Below are 14,817 nucleotides of genomic sequence, written 5' to 3' on the forward strand. Positions count from 1 at the left end.
AAGCTAAGAGGTAGAAGAGTGGAAAAATAGTGAATGAACCTTTACAACTAGTATATTGTCTTTACAGATACTATACTGTCAACAGTAGTTGGCATGGTAATAGAAGTGTAATTGTGTTATATAAAGTTATTTAAAATTATACTATAACTAGTTATATATTGAGAGGACATGCAGGTGTGGGTGAAGTATATGAAATAAATCATTACTTACCATATAAGAAAAGGTAGGTAAGAGATAAACTAATAAATCAACCAATAATATTTACTAGAGTAAGTAAAAATTAAAACAAAAAATTAAAGAGCTAAGAGTCATTTAATCTACTGATATGGTTGGCTGTGTTCCCACTCAAATCTCATCTTAAATTGTAGCTCCCATAGTTCCCATGTATTTTGGGAGGGACCCGGGGGAGGTAATTGAATCATGGGAGCAGTTTCTCTCATACTGTTCTCTTGGTAGTGAATCAGTCTTACGAGATCTGTTGGTTTTATAAGGGGTTTCCCCTTTGGATTGGCTCTCATTCTCTCTTGTCTGCTACCATGTAAGACGTGCCTTTCACCTTCCACCATGGTTCTGAGGCCTCCCCAGCCCCGTAGAACTGTGAGTCCATTAAACCTCTTTTTCTTTATAAATTACCCAGTCTCAGGTATGACCTTATTAGCAGCATGAGAATGGACTAATACATCTACCAAGGGAATATCATATAGCCATTAAATATTATTAGGAACACTTCACAGGTCTCAATACAATGATCTCCTAGAAGTTACTAAGTTTAAAAATCCAAACTCAGAATTTAAACCTAGTATACAACTATTTATGTAAGAAAAATAATAAAAATGTGTGTGTGTGTATACTTGGAATGCCACATAAGAAATATTATTAGTCTCATAAAAAGGAACTCAGGTGTTTGAGGAACAGTGGCAGGATATTGTCTTGTTGAATGTTTTAAATTTTGAACAACGCAAATACACAGGGTATGCTAAAAGTAAATACAAATTAAATTTTAAAATCAAAAATAAATAATTAATTCTGAAAAGAATAACTGGAGGTAGGAAAACATAAACTCTTGTTTTTGATTTTAAAACCCTCATTATAATTTGATTTTTTAATTCTGTTCATGTATCATACACACACACACACACACACACACACACACACACACGCATTCTGAATTGTTTGCCCACCATTGTTTGCTTGAATAATTCTTATTTATTTTTCAAGATTCTGGTGACACACCTTATCTGCGAAACTTGTCGTGGCCCCGGCTAAGCCCTCTGTAGCATGAGTCAGTTCTCCTACGGTATTCCAGAACACCATTGATCCATCACTATTATAGAATTTTCTTTCACATACTAGTATTTAGTTATATGCTGCCTCCTCCACTAGACTGAGTAAAACTCCAGGTCACACAGAAATGATTCCTCTTTATGTCTTCAGAATTTCAATGCACTCTTTTGAATTCAGTTCTGCCTCTCTTTTGAATGAACTGCTCCCAGCACTAATAGGGTGAGCCTATTCCCTACTCAAGAGAAACAATCCTAGAACCCATGGAGGAGGTGGGATGTGTCTGAAAACAACTAATTGAGAAACAGGAACCATCTTGCAGGTCAGAGAACAGTGTAATAGAGTGAGCTTAGGTCAGGATAGAGGTGGTGGTAGTTCACATTCTTTCTGCCATTCCTACATCACTGCTTAAGATGCCTGTGGAATAACTTGTCCACAGTTTGGAGAGATAAAATCAGTGATTATAAAAGATAAGTTACTAAAAATAATGCCGGATGAGTGGGGAAAGACAGTCTAAGGAAAGATCATAGATTGTATGTGTTTGGGGACTAAGACGGAAGGGATACATTATTGTAAGTATAAAGTTCAGGGTCAAGGTTGAGGGACAAGATGAGAAGTTAGGATCATATCAGTTGAAATTGATGATCAGAAATACAAGGATGATCAACGAAAATTCCTTTAATGAAGTCTGAACTAATTCTGTCTACCTCTGAAGCAAAAATTGTCAGTTATTGGTAATGAGTCCCCTGGTAGAGCTTCATGAGTTCTAACACTCTGGGATCTTAGCTCATCAATACTCTTTTTCCATTCTACAATCTCCTCTTCATCACTGGTTGCTCTCCCAATACCTGTGTAAAAAGGCTCACCTTGTTTTATCCTAAAAATGAAACAGATTTCCCTGGTTCTGATATCCATCTCATGGGATTTTTAAAAATTTTAAACCATAATTTACCCTTACTTTCATCACCAAACTCCTCAACAGGGTAGTCAACACACCTACCTCTACCCATTCCTTCCCTAGCCCTTTGCCTTCTTGCTGTATGCCTGCCTCTGTGCTTTTGTTTATGGTCTTCCTGCTGCTTAGAATGCCCTTCCCATCCTTTTCTGCCTGATCCAATCCACACGTCCTTTAATGCTCAACTCAAGAAGCACCTCCTTCAAGACGCCATCTGTAGCAAGCTCCTTCCTCAACATTTCACAGCTGTATACTTTACCTCTGGAACCAGACATGGCTGGCTCTGGAGCTCAGCGGAGATGTATGTGTTCTGCCATTACATGCATCTTATAATGTTGATACCCTTTCATTTTCCTTCTCCAACACCAGGCTATAAACTTGAGAAGAGGAATGGGATCTTTGTTGTCATTTTATCACTAGTGCCTAGCATAGTTTCTAGGATGAACTGGAAAACTAATGAACTAGTAAATCAATGTGTATTAAACTGATGAAAAACAAATAAACTACATCTCAAGCACTGACCTTTCTCCTGGTCTCCAGTCATGCATTTATAACCAACCTGTCTGGGAACCAAGGTTAAGCACACAAACTGTAGAGACAAACGTATTGGAATTAATCCCGGATCTGTCTCTTCCTAGTCGTGTCATCTTGACAACTTAAACCCTATATGCCTCAGTTTTCTTATCTACAAAACAAGGATGACGTTAGTACCAACTCAAAGGCTTTTTTATGAAGACTATGAGTCCATTTTTTAAAAAGGTCTTAGAAAAGAAAGCACTAAGTAGTAAGAAGATAGTAAGTACTATATAGGTGTTGAAACATACTTAAGACCACATGAAGAATCCACTGTTAGCTCAAATTTTACATGATCCAAATTGAACTCTCAAACATACTCCTCTGCCTTATTTGCTCATAACAACTAATGGCACCTGTTATGGGTAAAGTTGTGTCATCATTACCTCCTTCTCAAATTTATATGTTGAATTCCTAATACCCAATACCTTAGAATATGACCTTATTTGGAGATAAGGTCTTTACAGAGGTAATCAAATTAAAATGAGGTCATTAGGGTGAACCCTCCTCCAAATGACTCACATCCTTATAGGAAAGGGAAATTTGGATACACAAACATACAGGAAGAGAAGAAAATGTGAATAGACATTGGAAAGAGACAATTCATCTATAAGCCAAGGAGGGAGGCTTAGAACAGTTCCTTCCCTCACACCCCTCAGAATAAATAAACCTTGTCAACATCTTGATTTTAGATTTCTAGTCTCCAGAACTGTGAGATGCAAACTTTCTGTTGTTTAAGCCTATGACAGTTCTAGCAAAGAATACACTAGCATTATCTCTGCTATAATGAACTACCCAAGATGGGCAATTTATAAAGGAAAGCAGTTTAATTTTCTCACAATTCCACATGGCTGAGGAGGCTTCAGGAAACTAACAGTCATGGTGGAAGGAGAAGCAAGCACCTTTTTCACAAGGCAACAGGAGAGAGTGACAGCGCAGGGGAACCTGCCACGTTTAAACAATCAGATCTCCTGAGAACTCCCTCACTATCGTGAGAACGGCATGGGGGAAACCACTCCCATGATCCACTCACCTCCCACCAGGTCCCTCCCTCACCACATGGGGATTACCATTCAAGATGAGATTTGGGTAGGGGCACAGAGCAAAACCATATCAATACCACTTCTCTTTTGCAAATTCCTAACCCATGACACGAAGTCTAGTTCAAATATACCTGCTCAGTGAAGTTTCCTCTCATCTCCTTCAATAAAAATGACTATAGATGCTTCAACCTCATCTATTGCAATTTTAACATCCTAATTTATATTACATTCCCTGTGAACTTGTTTCCACCTTCCAGATTTGTATTTCTTGAAGGAAGGAACCAACTTCTTTAAAACTGGAAATATTTTATATTATGAAAAAAATATAGTAGTTCAATAAGATTCTCTAAGTCATTTGCTGAACTCAAAAAGTAAAATGTTTATATTTGTCTTTAAAATGCATAATGAAGTTTCCTATTAAAATGAAAAAATTGGTATTACTGATGGTTTTACACAAGTTTTACCCTTCTTAGTGATTTATATTCTGCCTTATGTTTTTTGATGCCAACTATATAGTGTCAAAGAACTTCTAACATGTTCCTAATTTGAAAGATTTATAGCAGTACTTCAGGAGCTAACAGAAGCATAATAGTGAAATAAGGCAAAAAAAAAAAAAAAAGTATTAAACAAATAAATTCCCTCCCAAATTTAAAATGTTTTTTAAAATCCCATGTAAAAGTATGTAACATCATGACCAGTTCTACCACTACGTAACATTAAAAACTTGAAGTAGGGCAAAAAGACTTGACAATAAACTTTTACAAGGCAATAGCAGGCATTTCAGAACATAGAAATGTTACACCAATCACTGAAAAGTCTTAATTGTCTTTTTACTAAATTTCAGAGCTTCTAACTAAATGAACAGACACAATTAAAAATTTGAGGATGTAGCATCATAAAATGTACAGTGGTCATCACTTTACGGAGTTTCAGACAATTATTTGTGTTGGTACAAAGTTCACAGGGAAGATATAAATCTGTATATGTTTTTGTAACAGTAATCATGTTTATGAAATAATATCCTGATTCAAGTACATTTCTTTTTTCAGAAGTAAAATTTTAAATTACAAAAAACACTAAGGATTAGTTAGAGAGCTATGCACTTGTGAATTTAATCTTGATCTTACCAGATTCATTCAGGTCAACGGCACTTTTAAACTTCTATAAGACTTCTTAAAATTGTTCTGTCTATGTGCCCAAATATATATAAATACAAATGTTCTCAGCAATTAACTGGACAGTAAGGGTAAATGAGATGAGCGAGCAAGCACTATGCTACCTCCATTAGTGTTAACAAAAGTTGTGTCATTAATTCCTTCGCACTGCTCTTAATTTTCATCTCCTCTGTAGGGTCTATTCCAAAGCTTTTAATTTTTTTGCACAACTCTCACCCCAAGACAAGTTTCACTTACCTCACTAATGAAGGATTTGGCTGTGGCAGGATTCATAACAAGGATTGCTCGCCTAAGAGTGTCTCGATAGCGATTCAGTTCTTCTATTCTCATGGTGTCAAAGAGAGTGGTGATCATTTTATTGATGTTGTTTTCTACCTTCTGAAGTGCAACATCCATTCCCTGCTGAGAAACTTTGTCCAAGAACTCTTGTATTCCACGGATATCTGGAAACATCAAAAGCCCGTCAAAATACACGTGAATTATTGTACAGAAGGAAGGCATAAGCTATTTCACCTATATCAGAATATTGTTCCACATTGTAGGCTCTCTGAAGATGAGCCTACAATGTGGATGGAACTCTCAAATATGTTTAAGGTTTGGCACATTTTGATGTGTTCACATGAAAAATGTAGCAACTGTTATTTTTAAAATAGATTTCTTTATATCTACATGGAACCTAAATGATATCCATGCTAGGAATGTTGGGTGAGGGCACAGGGAGGTGGTTGGAGAGATGCCCCATTTCTCTAGAGCCAAACATGAATAAGGGAAAGACATTCCCTATTTTCCTTAGCATTTTAAATGGTAGTATTAACCTCATGTAAGCATAAATATCATTGATGACAGATGAATCTGAATCAAGATTATGAATGTTTCTTAAAATAGGCAACAGTATCACTAAACTTGACTTTTATCAGTTAAACAGAAAGTTTCGAACGGTTATCTTTGAAGGGCTCAGGTCACTTAGACTACAAATAAAAGCTGCATTTTAATCTATCTAATGAGTATTACCTCCTTAGCTAAATTTGGAAAAGTTGGTAGGAGACACCAAATTTGTCTTAGTAAGGAGAACATATTTAATGTGCAAAACATATTTTTTCAATACTTATTTCAGCATTTTAGAAAATGTTAAGCAACATTTTTGAATTTATGATGATCAGCAAAATATTTACATACTCATTCCAAAATAAGCAGTTCTAGAAATTTATCAAATTAAAACGTTCAGTATCCATGTCACATTTAAATAAGAAAAGTAAAATTTAATCTAAAGAGTTTATCATTTGTACTTTGATGTGTATTTGAGTAACAATGAGTGTCTGAAATATCACAAATATTTCTTCGTGGTATCAGATAGCTTGTTTATAGAAGAAGATATCTGAATTAAGTATCTGGCACAATACAAGCTTAATATAGATTATGTTATAATCTTAATATAGTAGATTTTCTTTTACTATATCATAAACTATGTTTTTCATTACATATCCAAAGAATAAAATATTTAAAGGGCAAATACCAGAGAAACAAGTAAATGGGATTGTAGGGAACTTATGAGTAGACTAGATCTCAAAATCCTTAATAGTGTGTGTTTGCCTGTTTGTCTGCATGTAAAATTTGCCTCTCAATGGCAATAGTTAAATTACATATTTTTCAACATACAAACCAGAAAAAGCAATAAGTAAACCCACAGAACAGGAAAACAAATAGCCAAAAATTTGGAAACTACGTTTACTCTTATAAACATTTATATTTAAAAAGTTACAAATTGACTAAAATAACAATTTTGCTTTCTTCTTCTGATTGCTTTCATTTTAAAATAGTTGTTATAAATATTATATGTTTCGTTATCTGATGACTTTCAAAATCTTTACAACATATATACTGTGTAAATTCTATCTTACATTTCTTATCATTAATTATATTGTAAACCCAGGATGTTACTATCAAAGCAGGTTAAAAGAATAAAATCCTCAGCTAAGGCAGAGGATGAAATAAAAGAGCTGGAATAATAAAGGTGTTGTATATTCATTCAATATCCAAGTCAGAATGTACATAAGGGTGTAAGACTCTGAAGCATGAATTAAGCAAATGGTTAAATTTGATGGAATTTGGTTGATACAGGTAGAAGTACAATAACGAGACTATGTACACGCTAAGCAGATGTTCTTAAAGTTTGATATGAATCAGAATCATTTGAGAAATTTATCAAAAATACACAAGCTTGGGCCTCACCCCAGAATCAATACACCTTTAGAATACATGTGAAAGGCCCAGTGTGGTGGCTCACACCTGTAATCCCAGCACTTTGGGAGGCCGAGGCAGCAGATCATGAGATCAGGAGTTTGAGACCAGCCTGGCCAATATGGTGAAACCCTGTCTCTACTAAAAATACAAATATTAATCAGACGTGGTGGCACATGCCTGTAGTCCCAGCTACTTGGGAGGCTGAGGCAGAAGAATTGCTTGAACCGGGAGTTGGAAGTTGCAGTGAGCCGAGATCATCCCACTGCACTCCAGCCTGGGTGACAGAGTGAGACTCCGTCTCAAAAAAAAAAAAAAAAAGAAAAAGAAAAAAAAAATACATGCCAGAGCAGACAGAGCAGATTATTGATTTCAAATTGTAAGTTGTTCTTTGAGTTACTTAAAGTGTACATCTGAATACAAGGCAAACAAAACAAAAGTTACATTGAAATAGATCCAAGATGCTCAGAAAACAGAGCATGACTAGAGAATAAAGTTTCAGATTACTTACCCTCTATGAAATCTTCTGATTACAAAAATAAAATACCAGTGCTAGTTTGCATCCTCACTTTGAGGAAAAAAACTTGTTCTCCAAAAACATTTGTTGAATATTAGACACAATGCTAGGAGCTCAGAGCACATCAATGAATACCCATCCACACATTAAAACAAACAATAAACAAGTAAACAAACTAAAAAACCACAAAGCACACTAAGTGTTTTGAAGAAAACAATGAGTGCATTGGTAGATGATAATAGGGTGAAGAGGAGGATCTATTTTCGTTAGAGGACAGTTTCTCTGCAAAACTCGTATTTAAACTCTGAGGTAAAGGAATAAAAAGACGTTAGCCAAGCAAAGAGATAAGGAGAAAGGCAACAGCTCAGAAAATACCCAGGATATTAAAGAGCCTGTGGATGAAAAACCTATAGGAGGCCACTGTGGTTGCAGCCTAGCTAGTGAGACATGAAGCTGGATGGAGAGGAAGAGTCAGGTTATGTAGATCTCTGTGAGACACAGGAAGAGGTTTTAATTTTATTCTAAATACAGCTTTAATCTATCAAAAGTTTCAAGCAGAGGATCTGCCTTAAGTGGATGACTGGATACGAGAGCAGAATGAAAAGCAGTTTAAGTCTGGAAGTGACGCGTTTGATTGTATGCTTTAAATTGGGGCTGGGCGCGCTGGCTTATGTCTGAAATCCCAGCACTTTGGGAGGCTGAAGTGGGCGGATCACTTGAGGCCAGGAGTTCGTGACCAGCCTGGCTAACATGGTAAACCTCGTCTCTACTAAAAATACATAAAATTACCCAGGCTGAGGCATGAAAATGGCTTGAACCAGGGAAGTGGAGGTTGCAGTGAGCTGAGATCGTGCCACTGCACTCCAACATGGGTGACAGAGTGAGATGCCGCCTCAAAATTTTTTTAAATAAATAAATTGGTCTAGTAAATTAATTCTCCTTAATTTGAAACTATATAATGTTTTTTAGCTTTAATTTTTGATCAGAGTGATATACATACTGAAAAGTGATGTGACAAAAGACCACTATAACCCCTGTGTTTCCTTACACTGGAATTCTGGTGGTCACTTCTTAGATATGTAACTAAAATTTTTTGAAAAGTTTTCCTCAACTGTAAATGAAAAATTTATTTGTTTATATATATTTTGGAGACAGGGTCCCACTCTATTAACCAGGTTGGAGTATAGTGGCATGATATCAGCTCATTGCAACCTCCACATCCCAGGCTCAAGCGATCCTCCCACCTCAGCCTCCTGAGTAGCTGAGACTACAGGTGCACACCTCCATGCCAGGCTAACTTTTGTATTTTTGGTAAAGATAGGGATTCATCATGTTGGCCAGGCTGGTTTGAACTTCTGAGCTCAGGCAATCCACCTGCCTCGGCCTCCCAAAGCGCTGGGATTACAGGCTTAAGCCATCACTCCCAGCAAAAAATATTTATCTTATAGAAGTCTTCAAAGATTGATTTTGCAAAAGTGTCTGTGTGTGTTTGTTGTATATATACAAAATCTAGTGTAGGGTCTAACATATGGTAATTCTTTTATTGTTAGTAATAGAACATGACTCTTTGTTAAGAGACCACCGTTCTTCCTACCAATAGACCAGATTGCTTCAATTTTACTGATGGCTAGCTACCCAAAATGGCAAGCATAAATTGCAAGGTAGTCTCATGGAATGCAGAAGTTAAGCATAAATAGTTTTGCTTATTTGAGCAAATGACACCAAATACCCATGTTATGTGGCAATTGGTAAGTTCAATGGGAGAAGATTCCGAGTCATGCTGTTTATGAGCTGCTCTGTGTAAAAGAGTCATTAAAAAAGAGAGTAGCCTGGGCGCAGTGACTCATGTCTGTAATCCCAGCACTTTGGGAGGCTGAGGCAGGTGGATTGCCTGAGGTCAGGAGTTTGAGACCAGCCTGGCTAACATGGTGAAATCCCATCTCTACTAAAAATACAAAAAATTAGCCGGGTGTGGTGGCGCATGCCTGTAGTCCCAGTTACTCAGGAGGCTAAAACAGGAGAATCACTTGAACCCAGGAGGTAGAGGTTGCAGTGAGCCGAGATGGCGCCACTGCATTCCAGCCTGGGTGACAGAGAGAGACTCATTTCAAAAAAGTAAAAAATAAAAAATAAAAGAGAGTAGGCCTTTGGTTTTGTTCATTGAACATGAACATCATCAAACATCACAATCATTCAGCTATATTCTCTGTATAGATAGCTGGAAGTCAATGAGATGAGTTCCCTGTGTTTCAAAAATAAAGAGTATATGGTTCCTGACCTCAAAGTGCTTCCAGATCAGGGGGTGTGACTAGGTGCTATTTATGGATAACAGAAAGCTAAAAGAAGTTTCCATAGTTTCCAGTAATTAATTCTATTAACCAGACAATTACATAACATCAGGTGGTGGAAGGCTCATTAACTGAGTTATTAAACATAAGATTGGGGGAGGGGGAAGACGTTTTTTCCATGGCACTCTAAAGGAACTTGTGTTAGGTAGAATATTGGTCTCCCCAAAATGCTCACATGTTAATTCCTGTAATCTGTGAATATACTATGTTACACAGCAAAGACAAATTAAGGTTGCAGATAGAATTAAAGCTGTTAATTGTCTGACCTTAAAATAGGGAGATTATCCCATATTATTTGGGTGGCTCTAGTGTAATCACAGTCTTTAAAATTGGAAGAGGGAGACAGAACAGGAGCATCAAAGGGAGGTCTAACTCCTGAAGAATGTGTTGAGACTCAGCATCTTCGGAGAGATGCAAGGCTGCTGGCTTTGAAGATGGGGAAAGGGACTTTGAGTGAAGAAAGACGGGTTGTTTCTAGAAGATGGAAAGGGCAAGGAAATTGACTCTTCCCTAGAACCACCAGAGAACACAGCATTGCTGACACTGATTATAGCCCACTGAGATTCCATTTCAGACTGCTGATCTAAAAAATACTATTAATAACTTGTATTGTTTAAGCCTCTAAATTTGTGGTAATGTGATACACCAGCAATAGAAACTAGCAGAACTATATTTTAATCCATAAGTCTGTATTTTTCCAAATTGTAATCCACCGAGTTTTATTTTGGAGTCATCTGGAAAACTTGTTGAAAATGAAGATTTTTGCTCAATCCCATTTCTATGGAATCAGAAACTCTCAGGAAAAAAAACAAGGGATTTTTTCTCACTTGATGCTTCTTAAGAGACCATCTGGGAACCAGTGCTCCAATTTCTTAACTTTCTTTGTGTTACAGACTCTTTTGAGAAAAATCAAAGATTATGAATTCTGCTTCCCTCAGTAAATGTATATACTGAAAACATTCTGCACACTGCCAAGATTATAATCTCTTAGTTAACTCTGCTTGCCTCTCTTAAAAGTAGTTATTGGAGAACCTGGATTAGTATATCATCACTGATGTTAGTGATTTTTTTCCCATACAGACTGTATGAGAGGGTAAGGTATAGACATTTCCATGCTAAAAAGTAGTGTGAGGTTTTGTTTAAAAATAGAGGAAAATTTTAGATAAAAAGATAGCAAACACATAAATACTTTCCCTGAAAACCTTTCATTGTTTTAGTTACTATTTAATTATCCTTTAGGCCTAAGAAAAGCGTATTAACTGTAGAAGGTTGGGTTCCCAGGAAACAGACTCTGGGGTGGAGATTGGAGATCAGAAAATCTATCAGGGACTGCTCTTGGGAATAACACTGTGCCACAAGGGAAGGGAGCAAGAAGGAGCCAGCAGAGGGAGACCTGGGGCTACAATGTAGTCTCAGCGAAGCCCTGCAGTGAGCTCTGGAAGTGGGATGGTCTTCAGAGTTATCCCAAATTAGCGCTGGTGGAAGGAGGAATTTTACACCCCCCTGTGGCCTTTGGTGAGGTGGTTCTCCTAAGCTGAGGATAGGTAATTCATAAGGAAGGTAGTCAGCAGCAAGCGCTCTCAGCATTTGGGAGAAGATAGCCTTCAGTTTTGAAGGGGGATTTGGGTGGCACTGGACAGAGTCCATCCTAATTTTTCCTTATATTTATCAAGTCGAAAGTTATTGTTTTGGTTTTCGGGGCACTTTGATGATATGCAAAGCCTTTATAAGTAATTTGCAGTCAACGTTTCCACCTTTCATTTATAAAACAACTCTTTTATCTAGGGGAAAACACACTGCATTTGGTGTCAGAAAACTAGGTTTAGATTCTTACTTAGCCACCAGTATAATCGTAGTTCCAAGTTAATAGGGTTAGACTGGTGGCTAAGTAGTTGGTGTCTTTTATTTTTAATCTTCCCAATATTTCCTTTCCTTTATTCAAACCACAAGATGCCACTTTTCATTTAAGAAATAAATCTGGATGCATCCCTTGTTTTCCACATGTGCTCAACTCTCTAGGTTGCATTGCTGGATGGTCATGTGTCCTGGGCTGGTTAGTTTGAACTCTCCATGTCCTTGGCCTAAGTAATTCTTTAAAGGCTAGTACTGACCCTAGTTTGGAAACATTAAATCAATGTTTTCAGTATGCAGTGGAGCCCATAAATAACCCTCTGATTCATCCCTAAAGTTGATTTTTTCTTTGTTTTTGTGCATAAGGGTAACAAAAAGTGTACATATCTACCCAGCATACTGGATTTAGTCATTTCCATGCTAAGATATTTTGTCAATACTTATTATGCATATCTAAGTCTCTGATTTCCAGAAACAGTTTAACAAATCACAGTGAAGATTGAAATGTGAATTATGGATAACCTACAAGAAGTGGTCTTTCTTGTGTATCACAAGTTGTCCCAGTGTAGTAGTTTTGCGATTGCAGGAGCCAACATGTCTAGTGTGAAAGTAACTAAAGTGAAACAGAGGCAAGGCAGCTGTTCCCTAGACTTTCAGACTACATGAGTCAATTTTAAAAAAGCTATTCTGAAGTAAACTTCTGCTACTTGTAAGAGAAAGGGTCTTGATTAATACATTTTTTAAAGTAAATATCTGATACTTTGATAAGGAAGATCAAGGCTCAGTTCCTGTCCTTGAGTTGCTTCCAGTTCAATGGAAAGAATTAACATTTAAACAGGAAATGATATTTTAATGTGATAATGCTAATAACAACATTTATCTTGATTTTCTTCTGCCATCTTTTTTTTTTGTAGGAAAATGGAATAAAATATTGACGGGAACTAAAGGTTGATGTCTATAACATTCTAGCAACCACCACTTTCTCAGATATCTGTATTGTGTTACTTATTTAGGCCAGCTTCCCACAACAATCCTCCAAGAGGTAGTGGCTGATTGAAGCTTAATGATTCATTATATTAAATCATGTAAAATAATGACTTTACTATCATCTGTAAAGTAAGATTAATTTTAATCTCTCTACTAAAATGGTTTATATCAAAGTAGATTAGGGTAGAAAAAAATCCTAGGAAATATTAGAATTTAATATATAAGCATATTTCTAAACTGACCCCAAAAAAGACTTTTAATTAGAAATATGACCCACTATTGCTCATTCCATACCACTGGTCAGCATCCAAGCAGATATTTCTCAAGATATAAAAGTGGAATTCATGAAGATAGAGAGCAGACTGGTGGTGACCTGGGGCCGAGAATGGTAGGGGGGTTAAGGGAATGGAAAGAGGCTTATTAATGGGTAAAATTATACCCTTAGAATAAATAAGACCTGGTGCTCAATAAATCAGTAGGGTGACTATAGTTAAGATCAATTGATTGTACATTTCAAAATAGCTAAAAGAAAACAATTCAAATGTTGCTATTGCAAAGAAAAGATAAATATTTAAGGTGATGGATATCCCAACTACCCTGATTTGATTACATGAATTTATCAAATTATCATATGTACCCTGAAAATATGATATATACATGTCATATGTATGAATGTTAAAAATTTAAGAAATAAAACAAATAAATCTCTTTCAAGTCTTTGCTTACCACGTGCCAAGCACTGTGAGAGGTACTTGGAAGAGAATGTTGAGCAAAACAATAAACAATTCTTGCCCTCATGGACTATATTATCTATACCATCTGATGATACCACAAACTGTATTACAGATAGAAGTATCCTGCGATACTAGTCATTTTTCAAACTACAGGTGCAATTTAACAAAATTTAGTGGCATTCTCTGGAATACATCAAAATAGTAATTCTCAGTCTGATTATTGCTTTGAAATATCACTTTTAAAATAATAAATTCAATAGGAAAAGAGATACGTCACTAAGTTTTTGTGTCTGATTTTTCTCCTCTATTCATTTCTTCCTCCTCTGTGTAGATTAGGCACATTTAATTTTTTTAATCATGTAATACATTTTAAGACCCCACTTGGAGTAGAAAAAGGCTTCAGCACTGTATTCAGCCAGTCTTGGTGTTTCTGAAATTATGATAGAATGCCAAGCATTAAAATTAATATTTGAAACCTCGGACTTTTTAAAAAATAAAGAGTATGTCATACTGCTGGATACATGAGATACATCACTGAACTGAAGAGACTTTTCCCAACATGTGAATAGCAAAACATACTTTATAAATGGCTTGCTTCCTGAGAAAATAAAACTTTTAACCATAAGCCATTTAAAAAATCTTGCTTAGAAAAAACCTCACTTCAAAAAGAATTTGAGTCATTTATGATTTTGTTGGCATTTGTGCTGCATTTTTACTTTGTACTTAAAACATAATGATAATTATATGGTATACTAGATTTTTGAAGTGACAAGGTCTGGCAACAGTGGACCATCACTGAGACTGAGTTTCTATTTGATAATAACTTGTGATCTGAGCATGAGATCACAATATTTCACTATAAGAGGCATCTTTACAGTGATACTGATCAATATTTGTTAAGAACATTTTACTGATGAATAAATCCAAAGTGGTAGAATATGTAAATTTTACCTTCTTAACATCATATATACTAATGCAAAGGAAATAGTTCAATAAGTTGTTTGGATTAATTATATGCTTATTGATGCACATTGAAGTAAATGAGACAACTGAAAGCTGGAAAGTAGCCAAATGAGTAATAAACAGATTTAAGACTGCCTAGAGAGAAAGTCAGT

General features: G+C 36.1%; 1 protein-coding gene across 2 annotated transcripts in view; it reads right to left on the reverse strand.

The window, feature by feature from the left end:
* The window catches only part of GRID2 (glutamate ionotropic receptor delta type subunit 2), a 1,538,331-nt gene that overhangs the window by 704,182 nt on the left and 819,332 nt on the right, over positions 1–14,817 (reverse strand). For both annotated transcript variants that reach the window (XM_025385476.1, XM_025385475.1), the window contains one exon: positions 5,265–5,470. In XM_025385476.1, the coding sequence (XP_025241261.1) occupies positions 5,265–5,470 (206 nt within the window). The remainder of the gene's footprint in view (positions 1–5,264; positions 5,471–14,817) is intronic.

Source organism: Theropithecus gelada, chromosome 5 (genome assembly GCF_003255815.1).
Source record: "Theropithecus gelada isolate Dixy chromosome 5, Tgel_1.0, whole genome shotgun sequence".
Taxonomy (NCBI): Eukaryota; Metazoa; Chordata; class Mammalia; order Primates; family Cercopithecidae; genus Theropithecus; species Theropithecus gelada.